Here is a 19,836-nt window from a genome sequence, read left to right as displayed (position 1 = left end):
CTCCGCTCACACCAGCGTATAAGCACCACGGTGTGATATGCACACAGCCAGTGTGCTTTTGTGCACAAAGCCAACACAAGCAGAGGGAAGCCAGAACGCTCCGCTGGCTCCGCTGCGAAGCCGATCGAGCAGCGAGCGTGACGGCGCGATCCACTTGGCTTCGTCGCTTTTGCAGGCAAACGCACTCCGCATCTGTGGAGGCCTTCTAACCCTCGATGCGCGAGCTGCGCATGCACCGTCGATACCAGGACAGCAAGGTAGCGGTCGCGCGAACGCGTCTCGAGTGCCCTCACAACTGATATGGCCATAAAAACCCAATTAAAGATGATTCGTACATAAACTGCCGTGACAAAAAAGGCCTGGAGACAAGAAGTCCAGATTTCTCTCGCCGAATGTATGGTATTTCATACGTGATCTTGTTTTGCCACTTCAAGTGCACATTGACCAACTTGCGTTTATGATAAGCAGTAGAAAATCCGCGCCTTGGTGAAGGCTGTCTCCTTGCTGCGCGCCACAGTGTTGTGGGGTCGTGGAGTCATTTTGCGTTCACTTAGTGAGTGACGGCTCTTCCATCCGAAATATCGGTCGACATCTTTGTTTCCCTTTGCACATTTTTTTTAATGATTAGACGTATAAAGCACAAGATGCTTCAGATAAGATGACAGAAACGAAACCAGTTCAGACACTAACTTGCTATCGTAAGGAATCATCTTCGTGATTACACGTGCCGGAGGGCACATGCTGTTACACATGGAGGCTTCGTGCATAAAAGGATTCACACAAGATAGCAGAAGCGAAGCCAGTGCGAACACTATCAAACGAAAATATTTGCGTGATCGCACATCTCGGAGGCACATATTACACTCTGAGGCTTCATACAAGAGACTTAACAAGATATTTAAATTGGTGGAAGCACTATGTAGAGTTTTCTATTGCAAGTGAAAAAAATGCACTATCGTCGATAAACACTTCATACGCCAAACTTAATGTCATGGCATTTATTATCAGTCAAACAAAAGAAAAGCGCTAGATGTAGGTGTTAGACTTCTGAAAAAAATAATGTGCAGTGTTCGGAAAGAAACACAGCTGCAAACATCGCTTCCACAGTCATAGCCGTAGCGAGCCATCTGGGTTCACGTATCCCAGTCTCCCCACATCACGAAGTTGAAAACTGCAGTAGAACGCCGTAGTACAGAGAAGGATGAACTGAAATAGACATTGAAATGCGTCTCGGAAGTGTGTTACACGCTTGCGCAAACTAAAGGAAAGGTGTTGCACGAATGCGCCTTACGATGACAAGTTGCGTCTGTAGCATTGAATAAATCCCCTGTACATACGGAAGACCGTCCATAATATACGTGTGAAACAATATTCCGGCAAAGTTGCTGAAAAAAAGAGAGCAAAGCTTTACGCCAAATTTTCGAGCTTTAACGTTACCTTCTCACTCCAATAAATGAAACCCTATAACCATTTTTATGTTACAATTGGTCTACATAGAAACAGCACTTTTTCTCGCCAGAAAAAAACTATGAAGTGGCTAAGTATCTGGTGATTATAAAACTTGTTCCAAAGAGGCGTGCTATCAATGTGCCTGCTCAGAAATGTTTTCTTGAATACTCAAACATTAATACGCGCATGCTTTATTACGATGTCGTCAAATTCATGCTTTCTGTGCACACAACCTATAGTAAGCGCGGAGTTTAGCTTACCCGAAGGATATGGCAGTGCATGTTACACCCGAGAGTACAATGTGGGAATACCTTGCCCCAATTTTCCTCCTGAAACGAAAACAAAGAAACAAGCAAAGGCTTATAAGAGTAAAGCGCAGCTATGACCCACTTGGTGCATGCTGTATAGTTCTGTGATAGAGACAGGGTGCATAATGATGACGATAGCTCTGTCGCCACTTACGTGTTTTGCAGATAACAGTGGACAAAGGCTGATACAAAAGACACTCCGCAACCTCCAATTATGAAAACCTGGCTTGCGACGATTGCGCACGTGCGCTGTCTCCTGCGCAGAAAAATTCGGCTTGGAACTAAGCACTAAAACAAGTCTTCATTTGTACTGAGCCATTTATACCACCAGCGGTGTTTGAAATCATAACGTCACTAAAGACCAGCTAGAATAAAAGTTTCACTAAACGTGTTTTGAATCGTTCCTCCAGTCGACACTCCACTTTAATGATGAGGGGCGTGGCCAGTTCAAGAATGCCGCTACACGGCGTAGTTCTGAACTACAGAGTGCGCAATCACAAGAAACGCTTACGCTAATATTGTTTGTAAGAGCAAATGCCAGCCAGTAATGGTAAGGACTTAACCCCGTATTCTAGAACGTTCCTCGATTCAGTACTCACGAGAGTAGATAGCAGCGCCACCCTTGACAATATATACTAAGACACATCGACGCATACCATGGAACGAGAGCGACTCATGTAGCTGCAGGCGAGAGAGAGAGGACCGCTAGCGCAACCTTGAAGTGAGCCAACCAGGGCTGGACCACACCTATGGCTCCCCGCTTTCCTGTATATTGTACCAGACCAGCACACTGCCCGACTGAAACACGACATTCCATTGCCCTTACGGAGTCCATTCCCAGCATCCTCCCTCCCATTCCCACTGGCCTACCCGGAGCAGCTCAGGTTCTCGTCCTGAGCGCAGGATTATTTGAGCAGCTGGAGAGGAACATAAGTGAGATTCCCCCACTGCCATGCGATCGCCAACGACGATCTCAAGCATCTGATCAGTTTCTGTCCTGCCACATCCAGCCTCAGGAAAATGCACACCAGATCCCTCAAGGTGGCGTCAAAAGGCGACTGGGTCGCACCACAAGGAGACGTTGCCAGAAAAATTAGCGCTTTGATTGCATTCGTTAAGGAGGCAGACATCCTTCCCTCCATCTGATCCTCTGCCCCCATATTAGGCAACAGGCCACTATTTCGAATAAATGTTTCAGTCAATCAAACAGTAATGGTTATTCTTAAGAAGCGCAGCGTTTCATTCAATCGGGAGATGACGATGTGCCTTGCTAGATGAAGTGAAGGACGACGCTCGTTTGAAGGGAGGTTCATTTGAAAATATGGGAATTGAAGCAATAACCACGTCATTTACAACACGGACAGAAGAAAGGCGACAAGGTAAACGCTACACTCACGTCTGCTGCAGCGTCTTGTCACCTTACTTGTGTGCGTTTTGTAAATGCTATGCTTATGGCTTTGGGTACTAACCAACTAGCCCGATAACAAGTTCTGCTGATGATAGATATATTAGCGAATGCGGTCAAGCAGTGGCAAAAAGCACGCACAAATGAAAAGCTTTGTGAAATTTGTCCTAGTTTCGTAGCAGTGATCTCGGCGATATATAGTCGAATGCACCGTTGGGGACACAAGCTTCCCAACCGACTCCTCAATTAGACGAATTATCGAGGTTTGTCGCCAACATGCTGTCAAAATCGAACGAAGAGATGCGCTGTCCTATATGCTTCAGGCCTCATGATGAAGGTTTTGCTAATTGTACAATCATTCCTGGCCAAAAGCGTGACGTACGCAGCTCTCAATTCTAAGATGCGATGAGTGCAGTGCATAAAGCCTAAGGTTAGACAAGCTGAGGGTGAGCGATGCTCGAGAAGATGTAAATGACAGCCACAGCAAAAAACTACGAAAAATTCATGAGCCCTTCCACAGTGTGAAGGAGGACGAGCAGCGAAGCTGTGGTGCGTTTTACCTCAATCGACGCATCCATGTATATATAGATATTACGCTCAACACGCATCTGGCCCACACCAGAGCTCAGTGGAAACTGCTGATAAGGTCGCCTAGACAACTACGACGTAACCACAACACGCAACGCCTACTGGCGGTAACAGTGTGTATGGGACGCAGGTGGCCGTTAAATAGGGCCTCGACGCGAGCGACGATATGCGTTGACCGGGGCGCAATCAAAGGAGTGCACGAAACAAAATGCATTTGTTTGTCATTTGCGATTGAGCGTACTCTTTAGTTAATTAGCTGAATGAAACTTGGAAGGACTAGGGTTTAATTCTAGCGGACAAACATGGGGCTGTCCGTTTCCCTCCCGTAGAAGTCCATGTATTGACAGCAGACGGGAATTCCACAATATTTACAATTCACTGTGAACTACGTACTTACGAGAAGTATATGAAACTCGTCGTAATGTTATAGTCGTCTTAGCGGCTAATTTTCATATAATCCTTTTTGGGATAGTTTTGATAAAACAAGAGTTACAGCCGTTTTCTGTAACCATACTCCCTCCGTAGACAGCCATGTACTGACAGGAGACGGGAATTCTCTAACGTTTACAAGTTCACTGTGAACTAACTAATTACAAGTAAACTAAACTCGGCCTACCAATAAACTTGTCTTAGCGACCGATTTCAGTGCAATTTTTTCCGAGATACCTACATTATATTGAGAGCTGCAGAGCATTCGCGAGAAACTGTAGACCAAAAATTTTCCATGTCGACGGGACGCATCGACAGACGCACATCGACCATCGCCGGAGGGTGGCCATATACAGCTTCGCTGTAAAAGGAAATAAATGTACGGCCAAACCAGACAGCATTTGCGCATATTTTTATTCGCCAAATTAAGGTATATGCAGCTAGTTACAAATATACGTACTATTCTACGTATATTACACTATTTTCCCCCCTAGTCCCTACACTGGTTCAGACGTTTGTCCCATCGCAGCACTAATTTTGAGATGACCCTGCGGTAAAATTCGTCCGGCTGACTGTGGAATCAGCGTCGAATAGCTGCCTTGGTTTCATTGACGCAAGTGGATCGGTGTTCCACCATGAACTTCTTCAGCGCGGACCGAAAACGTGGAAATCCCTAGGGGCCAGGTTCAGACTGTATAGTGGGTGGTCCACTCTCCCAGTGAGATGACCGGAGCTTGTCGGCGGGTCTGGTTGCCACGTGTGGCCTCGCATTGTCGTGGAGGGTAACCGCATTGTCCACATCGAGAATTTCTCGGCGTTTTCGCCTGATGGCAGCGAGCAGACGTGATAGTGTATAACAATAACAGTCGGCACTGATGGTTGCATTTTGTGACATGAAATCCAACAGGAGCTGTCTTCGGTGATCCCGTAACACCGTTGATAGCACTTTTCCAACAGATGGCATTGAAAATATTTTTTTTGTCACAGGAGAACCCTGCTGCTTCGATTCGTGCGTGAAATTCAGTATCCTAGTTACATCACCTGCAACAATGCGGTCCAGGAAACTTCCACCCTCCTCGGTATACCGTTGCAGATGATTCAGTGAAGCAATCGTTCGCTTCCTTTCGTCATGTCATCCAACTGCTTGGGCACCCACCGACATGAAACCTTCCGGTACCATAGAGACCCGTGAACGATGTCGTAAACACTCCCATACGAAATTCCAAGCTCCCGGAAAATCTCTTTGAGGTGCACACGCCAATCCGCTTTCACCATTGCATCCACGCGAGAAATGTCAGTCAGTGACCCACGTGGCCTCCCCGAACGCTCATTGTCATGCAAGTCTTCACGGCCTTTTGCGAACTCACAACACCACCTCCTCACACTTCTCAAAGCGAGACATCTTTCCCCGTGCGTGAGCTGCATTTCCCTATGGATTTCGATGGGCACTCGTCCCTTGATCCATAGAAAACGAATCACACTTCGTTGCTCGCACGCCATGGAAGTGCGAAGCACAGTCGCCATCTTCAACTACTGACGGTAGCGCCGTGCCGTGGAACTACCGGCAGATAAGGCCGAGCCTGTCCAAGAAAGGTTCACCGCTGGGAATGGATATGTTGACTTCACATTCACAGCCGTAATTTGGCTAAAAAATAGGGGCAAGGACTTTCTGATTCGCCCTCGTAGATAATGGAGGAGGTGCTCTACAAAAACTAAAATGGCATAGTGTACTAAGACTTCAGGCTACAACAAGTTGTTTTAAAACGCGAAGTCACAAAATGACTTTCGCCAAAGATAATGAGCTATGTTCAGCATACAAAAACACCGCAAAGACAGTTGGATATACCTTGTTCGAATGTTATAGTATTCATCCACTGGTACATATATTTAAGTCAGTGTTCACTGAACTTTTAAAAGTTTTGAAAGTTAAGAACTGAATGGTAAAAACCGGCGGTGGTCAACATAAGCGACGAACTATTCCAAGATTGGTTGCTCACAAGCAAAACGGAAACAGAAAGCGAAGTCATCCAAAAGTAAGGTAAGCAGTAAGGCGTATGTCGTACAACGTTATTTGACCGTACAGTGAACGCAGAATAGCAATAAAGCAACATTCTAAGCTTGAAGTGCATGCTTGAGAGCGGAGGCAGTGCAGTTCTGTCACATGCGGAGCAGTGCTGAAGTTGTCCTTATTTTGTTTGCTTGTTTATTGTTCGTTTGCTATTGTTATCGGAGTTTATGTAACTGTATACACACTTTCTGCTCCGCTATAGTGACGTGTGATCTTCTTAATCAAGTGATGCTATACTCATGGAGCTTCCAAGCTAAATTGGTTATCCCGCATGTACAGTAGATAGGAAATTTTATTTCATTTGATTTGACAGTACTCGTCTTTAAGGGATAGCCACTCATATTCGTCATCATAATAAAGGCATATTTGTTAGCGGCGGGTGTCAGTAACAGTAGTTGTACACCACTGCGATACAATAGCAGAGTATGTCGAGGAATATACTTTATTACTCGATTTTTAAATGTGTAACAGTTTCTATTCCTACCCAACGAGGAATCCTGTCCGTCCGTCGCGTAAGGCGAATTGCTATAAAGGAATTAACGTATTAACAAACTCTTCGAAAGGAAGAACTTTGGCGCTGGTGTGCTCCGAATCTACGACCCCGCGCTCAAAATCCGAGTGATTTACCCACTGAGCTAAATAGCCACGCTTGCAGAAGGTGAATATATCTGAACTATATAAATGTGTTGTACTGGCAGTAAAAAAAAATGTCAGAAGAGAACGTTTTATATGAAGGCTTTCTTGAAAGATGTAGTGATGGTAGAATAAAAGCCATCTCTAGGACCACATGTAGGGCAGAATTGAAGCATTGTAGATATTGGGAAAATTCTGATTTTGTGAAAATTTAATGCCAAACACAGCACATCCCCGATGCGTTTCGGTCGTCGCGTGATGCCTCTTCCGTTGAGGCCTTCCTTCACCGACCGAAATGGCACCCACCCATGAGGGCTCATGCGCTTCGCGTCGCGCAACACAGACAGATAAGCAGTCAGTGAGCTGATATGGGTGATAAGGAGTGATGAGGGATTATATGGGTCTCATCACGGTTGATAGTGGTTCGACATGGATGGATAAGGTGCGAAAAAGCGATGAGGGCTTATAATGGTCGTATCAGTTGTGATAAGGACCGATATAGGTCGATAAGGGTCGGATCAAGTCTGATAAGGTTGATAAGGACCGATAAGAGCTGATAAGGGTTGGATCATGTCCGATAATGTTGATAAGGACAGGCCAGTATTAATAAAGTTCGGATCAATTGATACTGCTGATAATGACATATAGTTGGTAAGGGTCGGCTCAAATCCGATAAGGTTGATAACGACCAATAAGGGTTGAAAAGGTTTGGATGTAGGACGATAGGGTTGATAACGACCGATAAGGGTTGAGAAGTGTTTATACTGTTTGAATCAAGTTTGATAAGATTGATAATGACACGAGGCTATGCCGAAATGACCAAGCAGCACAATGTTTACGTATAATTAGACAACTCCAGTTGAGTTTCGGCGTCAAATATTTAGCTTCTCTTAAACAGTCACCTATAGATAATTCTACTCTCTTCATCTGCTATACTCACTGGTCGTCTGAGAGCTTCTCCAAGGACGCTGCAATACTGAGACCAGCTAGGGACACGCCGGCTCCCAGTAGCGACATCAGACGGATTCTAAACTGCATGTTCATCAAGAGACGATGTTGCGTACACCAGTGTCCACATTACCATCACTAAAGAAAGCAGATTGAGCACGTAGTAGCCACTGCAGATTACAAGTAGTAGAAAACAGCGAGTGCCGCAGTGTACCACACTTTTCGAGCGGTCACTCTAAAGCATTATCCTTGCGCAGAAGCGAGTGTCTGCTTAGTTAATGATTGCAAGCTATACGTAAGTTGAAAACTGGCTTTGTTCGTTTATTTATTTATTTATTTATTTATTTACTTATTATATTCTCGGGAAAATGGCGTTACAGTGGGGAGTGGTTATAGTCAGTACGAAAAACAACATACAAACAAAAAGGAGAAAAAAAGAATAGCACAGAGGAAGACGACTCTGTTATACTGTGTTAGCCAAGCAATTCTCTAAGTTTTAAATTTAATCAGACATTCGCTGCCAACAGTCACTAGATTTTATCTTTTTTTTTTTTTAAACGCAGAAAACTTCATCTGGCTTCATGCAGTGGTTGACGATAAAAACGATTTCTCCTTTCCCATGTATTCAGATAGGTGCCCCGCTTTAAAGCTTCCTCTTAAAATCCACACGTAGTGCACTCGATCCCCTGTTTCCCATCCATCCCCGCCCCTTCACAAACGTGTTCCTTCCTCAATGCACTTCTTAACATGATACCGGCGTTAAGATTGAGCCGGCATTAATTAGTTGATTTAATGATAGCTTTAACGTCCCAAAGAAACGCCGGGATTTCAAGAAGGCCCCAGTTTAGTTTTCACCACTTAGTATTCGTTAACGTGCACCCAAGAAGCAAGGTAGACGAAAGTTGTCGCATTCCATTGCCATAGAAACGCGGCCGCAGCGGTCGGGAATCAAGCCTGCGACCAAGTTATCAGCATTAAAACGTCGCCCAGCCACCGCAGTGGCTCCTGTGCCGATAAAGTTGCGCAGGGGCAACGCCAGACGCAGTCACCTTGGTCATCCTCATTCGCGCCCACATGCTGGCGGCCAGAATGTATAGCGGGCTGGAAAACGCCATCAGCGTGTGGCTGTGGGCGTTGACGGGCCCGACCTGCAACGGAAAAGGTGTCGTGGTGAAGTAAAGTATTTATCGTACATCCTCGGAACTGGTTGCATAAGTGTTGACCCACGAGAACAAAAATAATATATTAATAATAAAATAAAGCATTTTAAGAGCGCTTGTATAATATTTGAGGCAAACTGAAACGCAATAACCACCGTTATGAGCAGTCTCTCAACGTTATTTCTTCTGGCTTAATGACGAGTTACATAAGTGCCTCGCTACGGTGCACGCCACGATTAGTTTGGCTGTTCTTGTCAGTCTTGAGTTGGAGCTAAGTCGAAAACCCCATCCTTCTGGCTGTCTCGTCGATAGTTACCATTTATACTCCTAAGAGATGTCCGCTTTCTTGAAAGTTTTAAGCACACCGCTCTGCCTGTCCACCACCGGAGGTGAGCATAGTGTCCTGCTTTCCCATCGACAACAGGTCATCGATTGATGCCACGCGTCACCATTCGAAAGAGTACTCGCATCCCAGTGTTTCAATTGACACATGACAATATGGCTGTAATCTGAAAGGTATTTTTATCGTCGTGAAATGGTCGGGTAGTAGCGCTAGGATCCATGTTGCTCACACGGAGTCCTGGAAAATCATTTTCGGCAAAGCTTAGCTTCCTTCACATCCCAAACCGAAAGCGTGAAATGAGAGTTGCAATAAGGAACACAAGCTTTCACGCGAACAATATCAAGCGGTATCATTCCTGGCGCCTAAGTCATGAAGCTTGAAGTTTGTGTTTCATGGCCAGGAATACGTGCACTGTCGCCAGAACAAAACTAAAGAAAATAATGACTGAATGCCCCTCATGTTTGCGTATATGTCGTGACGACACAAATGAATGAATGTTCAGTTAAGAGTAGTTCCTGCCATTCAAAACAGCGGATTCGATACCAAATGACAATTTGTACTGCTTAACATTCATAGCAGGAGCTTATAAAAGAGTTAGTGCGATTACTTTTATCAGCAGATTTGGCTAGTATTCACAAAAAGCTTGTATGCTAAAATTACTCGTAAGCAGAAATCCCGGCCAATCATGGCACTGCACATATTATTATCTAATGCGACTGATCAATGGCAAGGAGCATTTACGGAAGAAAAGCATCGGGAATTCGGCTCCTTCCTACTAAAGGCTTTAGCACGCATATTGCAATTATTGAATTTCAGCCAGTGAATTCTTGAGGCACATACGTTAAATATCATCTATTTCGGCATATTTCTTCCGACGCTTAGGACAACATACGCAGATCTATTTAATATTATTCTAAAGGAGCCTTCCTAACCCACTGCAAATCTTTGCAGACCACCAATTTGCACAGTTCTCTGTATGTTCTGAGTGCGTTTGTCTCGAAACTAATGCTCAGAATCCCCGTTAAGTTGACAAGCCTTCATCGCTGAACATCGTCGATGTCGTAATCGCAACATGTGGGCGAAAATTATTTTTTCAAGTATTCGAGAAAATCTCATTGAATGATCATAATCCCTAACACGTTAGAAACCCGGATTTCCGCCACTTGCTGAACCATGTCGAGCAAGTATGGTCACCCTGCCTCGAATATTCGGTATTTACCATTTACAGACAGCAGTCGCTGGAACATTTAGCATCACTTATACTAAGGTGCACAGAACTAGCATGCATAGCCGACCTCCGGCTCTCTGTGCGGGCAGCGTCTTTAAGGGGTCTGTCGCTGCAGCTTGCTGCCTGCGCGAGTACTGTGTATGACGCAGTGAAAATAATAACGGCCACTGAGTTAACTTTCTTACGTATAAGTGGAACTACATGGTCTCCGATAGGAAAGAAAGATCGCTGTAGTAACTATAACTATGTGAATCTTCTACTCCGAACTTTAATGGTCAGAAACCTTTTACTAAGCATACAGGCAGGAGTCGTGCAATACCTTCAGCAAGACGTCAGCAAGCGACATGCGGTTGCTGACGAACAGCAGGAATGCGTTCGCCATTATCGCCAAGTCCATGAGAACACTTTCGTCAGCGAGGAAGCTCCCGATTCCGATTTTGAAACCACCGTGTTTCTGTCCTGAAAAATAAAGAAAGAGAAAAGAGGATTACTCTTACGCGGTTTTCGCTGTCAAATCAATTACTGGCAGCAGCATTCTCAGCACCAAGCACTTTCAAGATTTGGCTATAACAATTAGCAGAAAGCTTGGCGGAAATTCAAACCAAATTATCTGAAAAAGAATGTATACCTGCGTAACCACATTCTAGTCACGTCGCACAAGCAGTAGTAGAATGTACTAAATTTCGCTATTTGCATTAAGCCAGACTTGCTTTTTATTCTAGCTTTTTTGTTTGTATATGGTTCCCCTTACCATTTCGAATCTACATATTTATTTTCCCCCGAACAGAACTTTACTGTTCTTTGGCTCCAACTATCCATGTGCACTTCTTGAATTTAAAGATCTATTACTTCTATATCGTAAATTCCCGTTACGGCTTACCCGGTTAATTCGAATTTTTGGAATGGACAACTATGTGTGAACATTTACTAGGTTAGCCATAAGCCTAATAGAACAAAATCTTCTTAACACGATACCTTAGTGTGGTTAAGCCGAACTTCCGCAGTCACTGACGCCTGCCACCACTGAGCGAAGGTCCCAGATCAGCAGATCTGGAGAAGACGACTCCGCATAGCTATGCGAAATGCAAATAGCATTTCTGTGAATATAAACAGCTACACCAGAGTCGACAATATCGCGCAAATCTAAAAGGCCGACACCATAGAAAGAATTTAGGATCTTATTGAGGTGCTTTCTGCAGACTATGGTAAGCAGGCTGCCCAAGAAGGTACCTGAACGAACGGTGCACATGACGCAACCGATAATGCAATGAATTTTTTGGCGCATTTTATTTCAATAGCATGACACCACTGAAGACATTTTCTGCAAGCTGGCTGAAATGTCGGCTTTTGGAGCAGCTCACAGTTTTGCAGAGCTGGCAAGCAGCAATTGCTGAATTACTTAAGCAAGAGCGCGCAAAGTGACAATTGGTATATGAAAGCGCAAATAAATGTCATTTTTACGTCTGCGTCTAGGTTTTTATGCTCTTATCGTATTATTGTGTGTCATGGATAATTTGATGCAGCAGTATTAGGAGCAGTATTAGGAAATTAGGAGTTGCGTGGATCTCTTCTCCTTAGAGGAACAGATTTTCACGATGTTCTGGAGTAAGTTTATAGAAAAATCTCCCTTAGTTTTCACTTATGGGTAGCCTACTGGACATAACTGTTTTATTAGGCTCCAACTTGGGTAAGATGAACCCTATATGAAGCTATATAAATCGACTCGCGCAAATATCAGTTCAGTTGAGTTCAGTTCGGTTCGCTGTCTTCAGTGCAGTAGATTGTGAGCCAGCTGCCAGACGTTTTTTATCGCTTGGCTCAGAACCATTGTAGTAAATGCTCGATATCATTCCCAGAGATTTGTTTAACGTTCCCTAGGTTGCTTGAATATGCCACGCGTCGCAGGTGGCCGTATGCGATTTATTAATGGGCCACTCTCCAGAACACTGGCTGCAATGCGCCTTTAGCATAAGAGCGCGGTGATAACGTCGAAAACCATTTTTACCCGATGAATGACGCACAGGCTCCTGTGCTAGGCCACTACCGATTACGGCATTGAATTCATAGAAGTACATTACTCTGTGAGCGTAGTATGCTTAAGCGGCCATAATATTGGTATATATGTACGATTTTTCTGCTGGTGGCAGATATAATATATGATTGTAGGAGCATCGCATCACAGGCCATACCGTTAAGCCTACGGCATATATGAGTAAGCATATACCATTAAGTATTTTTCTCCCGTAGGGACGAGAATACAACAGTGAATAAATAGGGTGCTTTCTTGCTAGACTCATTTGCAATTCTGTCGTCGGTAATGCAAACGCCGCCAGAACAACAATGAACATGACAATCAATCTGACTTTAATGACGTTCTCTTGTATCTGGTCTGCCTACATCTAGGAGCCTACTCTGTCCCCAGTCTCTGGAACAGCGATGTCACATTAGTTTGAGTCAGAGTGTTATTAGTCAATAATTCACGCAAGTCATCATACATTATGTGTGCATGGTATACATGTGCATATACGTACACGTGCGTTATCTGCGCCTTTTTTTACGTTTTATGTTCCTCCGTCAGTGTCCAGCTTGAAAGTCACTTCGTATAATATGTACCTGTGCTGCATTACCTCCACTGCTGTTTCACAGGGTGCCACGGCCCTTGCCAAACTCGTAACACTGTTGTACAAACTGCTGCTGACAAAAAAAAATAGTTTAATAGAATTATGTTGGATTGAAACTTTGACTTAAAGACGCACCAAACGGCACGAACGCGTATAAAAACAACTAACCGCATCCCGGTTGATTTCAACGCTCCTCATGGAGCCGCCGGGGCGAGGCGTGTTCATCATACATGCATGATTCTATGTACGGTGCGCACGAACTATCCGCTTTGAGCCGTCCTAGCCAGACTACAGACGTGATGACATCCACCTCTACGTTGGAGTTCTTGGTGGCTGCCTGCGGGACAGCGGCTCGCGTGCGGCCTCTTGGCTCAGAGAAGATTTGTTTGCGGCGCACGCGCTAAAAGCGGCCGCTGCCAAGCCAACACTTCTCGCCGTACAGTCGCCAAGAGTTTTCCCATCGGGTACGGACGCTGTCCGCGGGCGAGACTGGTCGGCTATTTGCAGCGCTAATTACTCGCGACGCCGCCGCTGCCGTCGCCGCCTAGGCGCGGTCGCGCGGCGCAGTAACGTGTTCCGGGCAACGTGCACTGGCCGCGTGTTTATCAAAGGCAGCCGCTTTGTTTCCGAATCCGAAACGCCCACCGTCTGTCGCATAGTTGCAAACAGGGAAAAGGCGCCTTCGAACGAGCCGCATCCTGGTGCACGTCTCTGCATGAAGACGGCGGAATAAAGCTAAACATTATGCGTCATCCCACTGGCTTCCAAGGCCTTCGGCTGGAATCTTCGGCTTCAATACACCACGATTACAATGTGCTTGGAAGATCTAGACAAGTGTTTCATGCGACAATAGAGCCCAAGCAGATAAACGCTGGTCCCTAGAAATGCACAACCGAGCCATAAAGCCCGACTTTCTTGCAGTTTCGAGACAACTCTGTAAAAGTAAGTGTTTGATTCAAGGTCACCTGACTAAGTGGGTCTTTGAAAAAAGTAATCAAACGCAATGACATGGACAAAAAAAAAAACGCACAGATACACAACCAAAGAAGTGGGATCGGCAACGGTCAACGTTTGGTGGTTTCTTTTTCTTTCCTTTCTTGTGATGGGGGAAGGGGGGGGGGAAGCGAACTTTCTTTGATTTGACACACAACTCTAAAGAAACATGGGAATATGTGAGCGCTGTGTCAGTACAATCGCTTGGTAGTGCGTTGCTGGAGCATTACGTTTTCAAACGTTCCTGAAAGATTAAGAGTCCTTGCAGAAGCGTTACAGTTTGCGACCGGCACAATTTATCGAGACAAGGTGAACTTGCTCATATCCAAAGCACGCAGCTAGGAACTGAGGTGTTCAATCCAAATTTTACGCACACTTACTGCACGAAGAATATATTCGCAACCTGCCAAATGCCTTGAAAGTTTCTTCAGCATGTGTGCTATTTCACAAAAAGCTTAAGCCCGGAACCTATACTAGACTGCATCCATATTATCACATTTCCAGGGTTCTCTCCTCAGACGTCTAGACGCTCTTAAGCGCAGTGCGAGCGATCAACAGCTACGTGCTCAGAGTGCGCAGGTTCCATAGCGCTGCACGGCACTGCGATGTCGACCGTGGTCGCTATCTGCAGCATACGTCCTATGTTTCCCTCCTCGCTCAGCAGATGAATGGCGTGGCTTTGCAACTCCGCCAGCATCCGTGGTACAGTGTGAAGCCACTCAAATGCTCGTCCAAGGGATTCGTATTACTGCATTTTTTTTTTCATGCGGAGAAACTCGTGAGCACGTGCCTGATTAATAGCTCCGCGGTTATTGCGAAAACCCCTCAAAGGGAAGCCGTGTACGCGACGAACGAGCGGTGAGGTGCTCTGGATAATTGCCGAGGCACTCTCGATACGTATGCCGGTTATCTTGAAACGACGTTCTCGGATCGTGCTGAAGTTTTTCAAGGTGAAAGTGCGTGAAAACCTTGGCTTCTGCGACGCAAAGAGATGCAGCTACTATATTTCACTTAAGTTCCTCAGTGCTCAGACATTCCTGAAGCACGGAGAAAAGCCTTCTTGCTAAAGATCGTTTCATCCCGTCTGACTTGAAAGGAAGGCTTCTCTCACAATTCATGGCGATGCGTTAAATGAACAAATGTACGCGTGATCCGCAAGCATCCTTTAAATGTGAAGGCTCTGAGAGGACTCTACCACGCAACCTAATTTCGCTGCAGGGATGTCAGCGTTTACAACACGCATATGCTGCGAACTCGGGCGCCTCGAACCACCTGCGCATGAACAATGCTACGACACTCCAACTTGAAATTAAGCAAATCATCACGTGAGTTCACCGGAATAACGTCCGACTATAATTATATTGCTGGCGCAAGCTGCTTCATTTGTTTCACTTTCCACTACAAGAACCTCTCGCTATCAGTACCTTTAAGTTTAGCGTATGCCACAGGGTTTCCACACTAATGCGGAAAGTGAACAAACACATCTTTAAGATTTGACGATGAAAAGGAAAGACGGAGAATGGAGTGTTTCCTGGTCTTGGTCTTAACTGCGTGCTCAGAAAATTTGACAATGCCCAACGCAATGCTCGTTTCCACCTTACGGTATTGAGGAAGCATGTATGGCGCCCAGAACGAGCAGATAATGAGCAGGCAACCGACGCACAGGAACGGGAACATCAGGACGTGAGCCTGCAGAAACAGAGAAAAGTGGGAGCTATCAGTAAAAGATTATCATTTTCGTGCACTTATTGTACGGAATGTTTACATGAATGGCCGTCGCAAACACTGAGAAAGGCCTCCGTCAAATACTCTCCAGTGCATGCTGCTCTAATAAGCATCTACTAGAAGTTTATCCGACACTCTGCTAGATATTCAGTTGTAACTGCGCTCAGTCCGCTTACTAATGCAAAGTTTCACGCCAATATTTTACTCTGTACTGCCTGCTAGTGTCCTTGGCAAACGCGTTCAGGAATATGACCTGATGCGACGCTCCCTTTGGGAGGTTACCGAAGGTCATGTCCACCAAATTCCGCCCACCCGTGTTTCATCGGTTTCTTACAAGCTTCTCCATTACTGAATTTATAATTATGGCGTGCACACTTGGTGGACTTCCTGTGTGCCTACAGATGCACGACTACCAATAAGCAAACTTTCAGCCCATCTTGGCGGATTCTTTAAAAAACTGTACCTGCAAACACCGTGGCCCGGATGGACAGGGAAAGAAAATAGACACGACAGAGCATGGGTAAGTTTTTAACAGCTGACGCTGGGCCACTCGCCAAGAGCAGTACGCTAGCCTGAAATAGCCTAGGTCAGTTAAAATGCTACCACGGTGACGTGTTGGCAAGGATTAACGGTACATTTCTTGTCCACGGACAGTCAATAATGTCGCTACATTAGCTCGATGTTAACCAGGTCAGCATAACGTCAGCAAAATCATGCGCACTCCTGCATAAAATGACAATGTGCTTTCTGAAAATACAAGTGTCAATGTCTCGAGTTTCTAATTAGACTTATTCCTTTACGAACAAAAATAATTGTCAAGCTCTTTGTGATTAAGCAGTCTTTTCAATTATAAAAAGCATTACAGGATTGACTTGCTGTCAAAACAACACATACGAGATGCGTTGTGGTACATGGCTCTGCACTGACCCCTTGGGTAGTTTGAAGAATTAAAATTAAGTTAGGGGGTTTTACGTGCCAAACCACGAACTAATTACGAAGCACGCCGTAGTGTGGGACTCAGGAAATTTGGAAAACCTGGGATTCTTTAACGTGCACCTAAATTTAAGTACACGGGTGTTTTCGCATTTCTCCCATATCTAAATGCGGCCGCCGTGGGCGGGTTTCAATGCCGTGACCTTGTGCTTAGCGGTCCAACACCATAACCACTAAGGAACCACGGCGGGTTCAGGTATTTTAACGTGCACCCAAAGAGCAGTATACGTGAACCTTTCTTTCTCTCTCTCTCTTTATCTTTTTTATTTTCTATGCCACACAACTCATCCACACTGGCGAATAGTAGGATTGTGAGACATTACTGAATAGTACTTACACCAAAAAGAAATCCACTGCTGTACGACCACAACACCATTCCCAGGCTAAAAATTGCGCCAAACTTTGGCTGCAAAAAAGAAAAAACGAACATTAGACAAACCTTCCAATGAAAGAGATTCTTGACTGTTTTATGACTTCAGCTACTTCAACATTTATGCTAGGAATGTAATTAAAGAAGACATCGTCTTGGTGCGTCATGTTTTCAGAGAAGCAAGCGTGCATGATTTCCTTGACTAAAACCGATATTTAATAAGACATTTTGTTTACGAGGCGCAATACGTGGTGGAATATAATACGAGCTACCAAATTCTTAACAGTTTAGCGTTTTGCTTTTCCTTTTGCTTTTGCTTTTGATTTTATTCATTTTTTTCTCTTACACAAAAAACCGAGTGTTCTTTACCGCAATTTTTGGCAACCTTTGATGTCCTTTGTTTCTCTTTCTCAGTAGCAATATTTCCCACCGTAGTATATTTTTGTTCTTCGCACAGCTACCATTTTAAAGCATTCAACATCTGATGCACAGGCAGTGTAGAGACTGCGCAAAATACTAAGTAACCACTATAAGTTATCTGCTCGTTGCTTCCTGGACGTGTTTCTGTACCACGCGGTTGATTGATCATCGTAGTTTAGCGAGTAAACTTCCTTTCTGAACGCTACGACGTCGAAAAAAATATTCTTACCCTTCATTGAATACATAGTGGATATGCTGCTGGGTTAATTATCACGATGTATGCCTAGAAAGGCATACAGGCTCTTGAAGACGGAAGTGAGAGCTCAAGCTGGACACTAACAGAGCACTCAAGGACCCAGCTCTACACATGCGCACAATACTATTGACAGAAGTTCCCCAGGTGTACAAGTAATTGGATCCAATTTCACAAATCTTTTCCTTCGTAAGCGCTCTTTGCGATTGACCCGCCACCTACGCTAACGAATGAGTCGTCCAGCATTACGATTGGCTGGAATTTGCTCTTAAAAGCAATTTTGGCGTAAGCGTTTTTTGTGAATACGGACCCTGATTCTTCGCCCTTAGGCTTTCGGTAGTCTGAAGGCACAAAAAATCCACAGCCCTATCCCTTTCGCAACAAACTCAATGCACGGGTAGAGCAGTGGTTCGCTTTGATTTTTTGCGGAAATGGCGCGTTTTTGTATTGTTACTCTGACATTTTCGCTGCCCTTTTACTTATGTTACGTGGCAGGTCCGTGCTACTCAGTAACTTGAAACGAAAGTAGACGATTTGTCCAGTCTAATTCCTCAGAAAAAAAAAATCCACGAAGTCTTAAGCTCGAAGGAGTTCCGTGCAGTGTTCGTGACTCGCGCAGCGGTGTCTCTTACGGTTTGCAGTAAATTGGTGATGGCTGTCTCTTGAAGGCTCTCTTTACAAGGATGCCAGCAAACGCCACCATCATTATAAAATGCGAAGCGTTCGAGCTCTTTCAGGATATATCGAATAAGGAGGCCCATTGTTAATATCGTCTGGCCATTCCTTCAATCTGCGTATGCCGAAATAGAGAAAAAGACGCTTTGACATTTTGTCCAGCATGCAGTATGTAATTTTGTCCCTTGTTGCGGTCGTATACGTAAACCATTACATTGGCGCTGTCACGCACCACATTCAGTCGGAACTGCAGGCTCTACTCACTATTAATGTAGGAATATCTCCTGGAAACTGGACGCATATAACGAAAAAGTATCCAGGAAGGACCAAGGATGCTCCGACTCCCTGAATTAGTCGAATGAATCCCGTCACGAACGAATGCTTGAAGGGCTTCAGGACCCTGCGAACACGAGAAACATTGCCAGTACTTTCCCTAACCAATCAAGGTAAAAATCATCTTGACTTTTTTCCTTAATTACTACTTGCTTGTTTATTTAGTGATTTGTTTTTAATTATGCGTTCACTTTCGTGATATATGAAGACAACGTGTTTTCTGGAGACTTCAGATCGATTTGGTGTTCATTGTGTTTGGGTATCTGACTGCTTTACTCTCGTGAAATTTGGCAATTTGAGATCTTCAAGTGCCCGTAGTACAAAGAAAGCGGCGTCAAAATGAAGTTGGAAGAAAAAGAGACGCACGAAGATAGCGAAAAGCTGCGTACTGAGCAGCAATAATGCATAATTAGCGCAATAAGGCCGAAATGAAATCCAGATGCGCTCGTTCAAAATGCGTGCGCCTAAAGCCAGAATCGGAAGTGTGGCTTTGCGAAACAAAAAAAATGTGCTCCGAGGCCGGAGATGCGCAGTCTAAAAATGGGGGCGCATCGCAAAGGTATGTAGTTATCTAAACAACAAACCACATGTTACAATACTGTGCCCAAGAAAACCTTGTATTTTTTCGATGTCCACCGCTGCTGACTCGCATATTTAGTTATTGGCTCCCTAGACTAAACACGAATGTTTACACCACTAATAGGCGCTGGAAACTTACTCGTAAGAGAAGCAGCAGGCTCCTTCGATGAAAAGCCCCCAGCTGAATAGCTTCCTCATTTTGATGTCCTTCAGCATCTGAAAATGAAGTCTGACAACTGTAGAACGCGCAATAAATTGGCACTGCAGGCAGATGACAATGATTCAAACGTGTGGGCAATTATTCTGTACGAGAAC

General features: G+C 44.7%; 1 protein-coding gene across 1 annotated transcript; it reads right to left on the bottom strand.

The window, feature by feature from the left end:
* Positions 1-988: 988 nt before the first annotated feature.
* Positions 989-19,003, bottom strand: LOC126536861 (uncharacterized). Its single transcript, XM_050183881.2, has 10 exons — positions 18,874-19,003; positions 17,229-17,297; positions 15,775-15,862; positions 10,879-11,018; positions 8,878-8,976; positions 7,821-7,912; positions 1,912-2,013; positions 1,710-1,778; positions 1,292-1,385; positions 989-1,206 (listed from the first exon to the last, which is right to left on the bottom strand). Exons 2-10 carry the CDS (start codon positions 17,265-17,267, stop codon positions 1,108-1,110), a joined length of 822 nt encoding a protein of 273 aa, XP_050039838.2. The 5' UTR covers positions 17,268-17,297; positions 18,874-19,003; the 3' UTR covers positions 989-1,107.
* Between the last annotated feature and the right edge of the window lie 833 nt (positions 19,004-19,836).

The sequence above is a fragment of the Dermacentor andersoni genome, chromosome 4, assembly GCF_023375885.2.
Source record: "Dermacentor andersoni chromosome 4, qqDerAnde1_hic_scaffold, whole genome shotgun sequence".
NCBI lineage: Eukaryota > Metazoa > Arthropoda > Arachnida > Ixodida > Ixodidae > Dermacentor > Dermacentor andersoni.
This window is presented reverse-complemented; position numbering and strand designations above follow the sequence as displayed.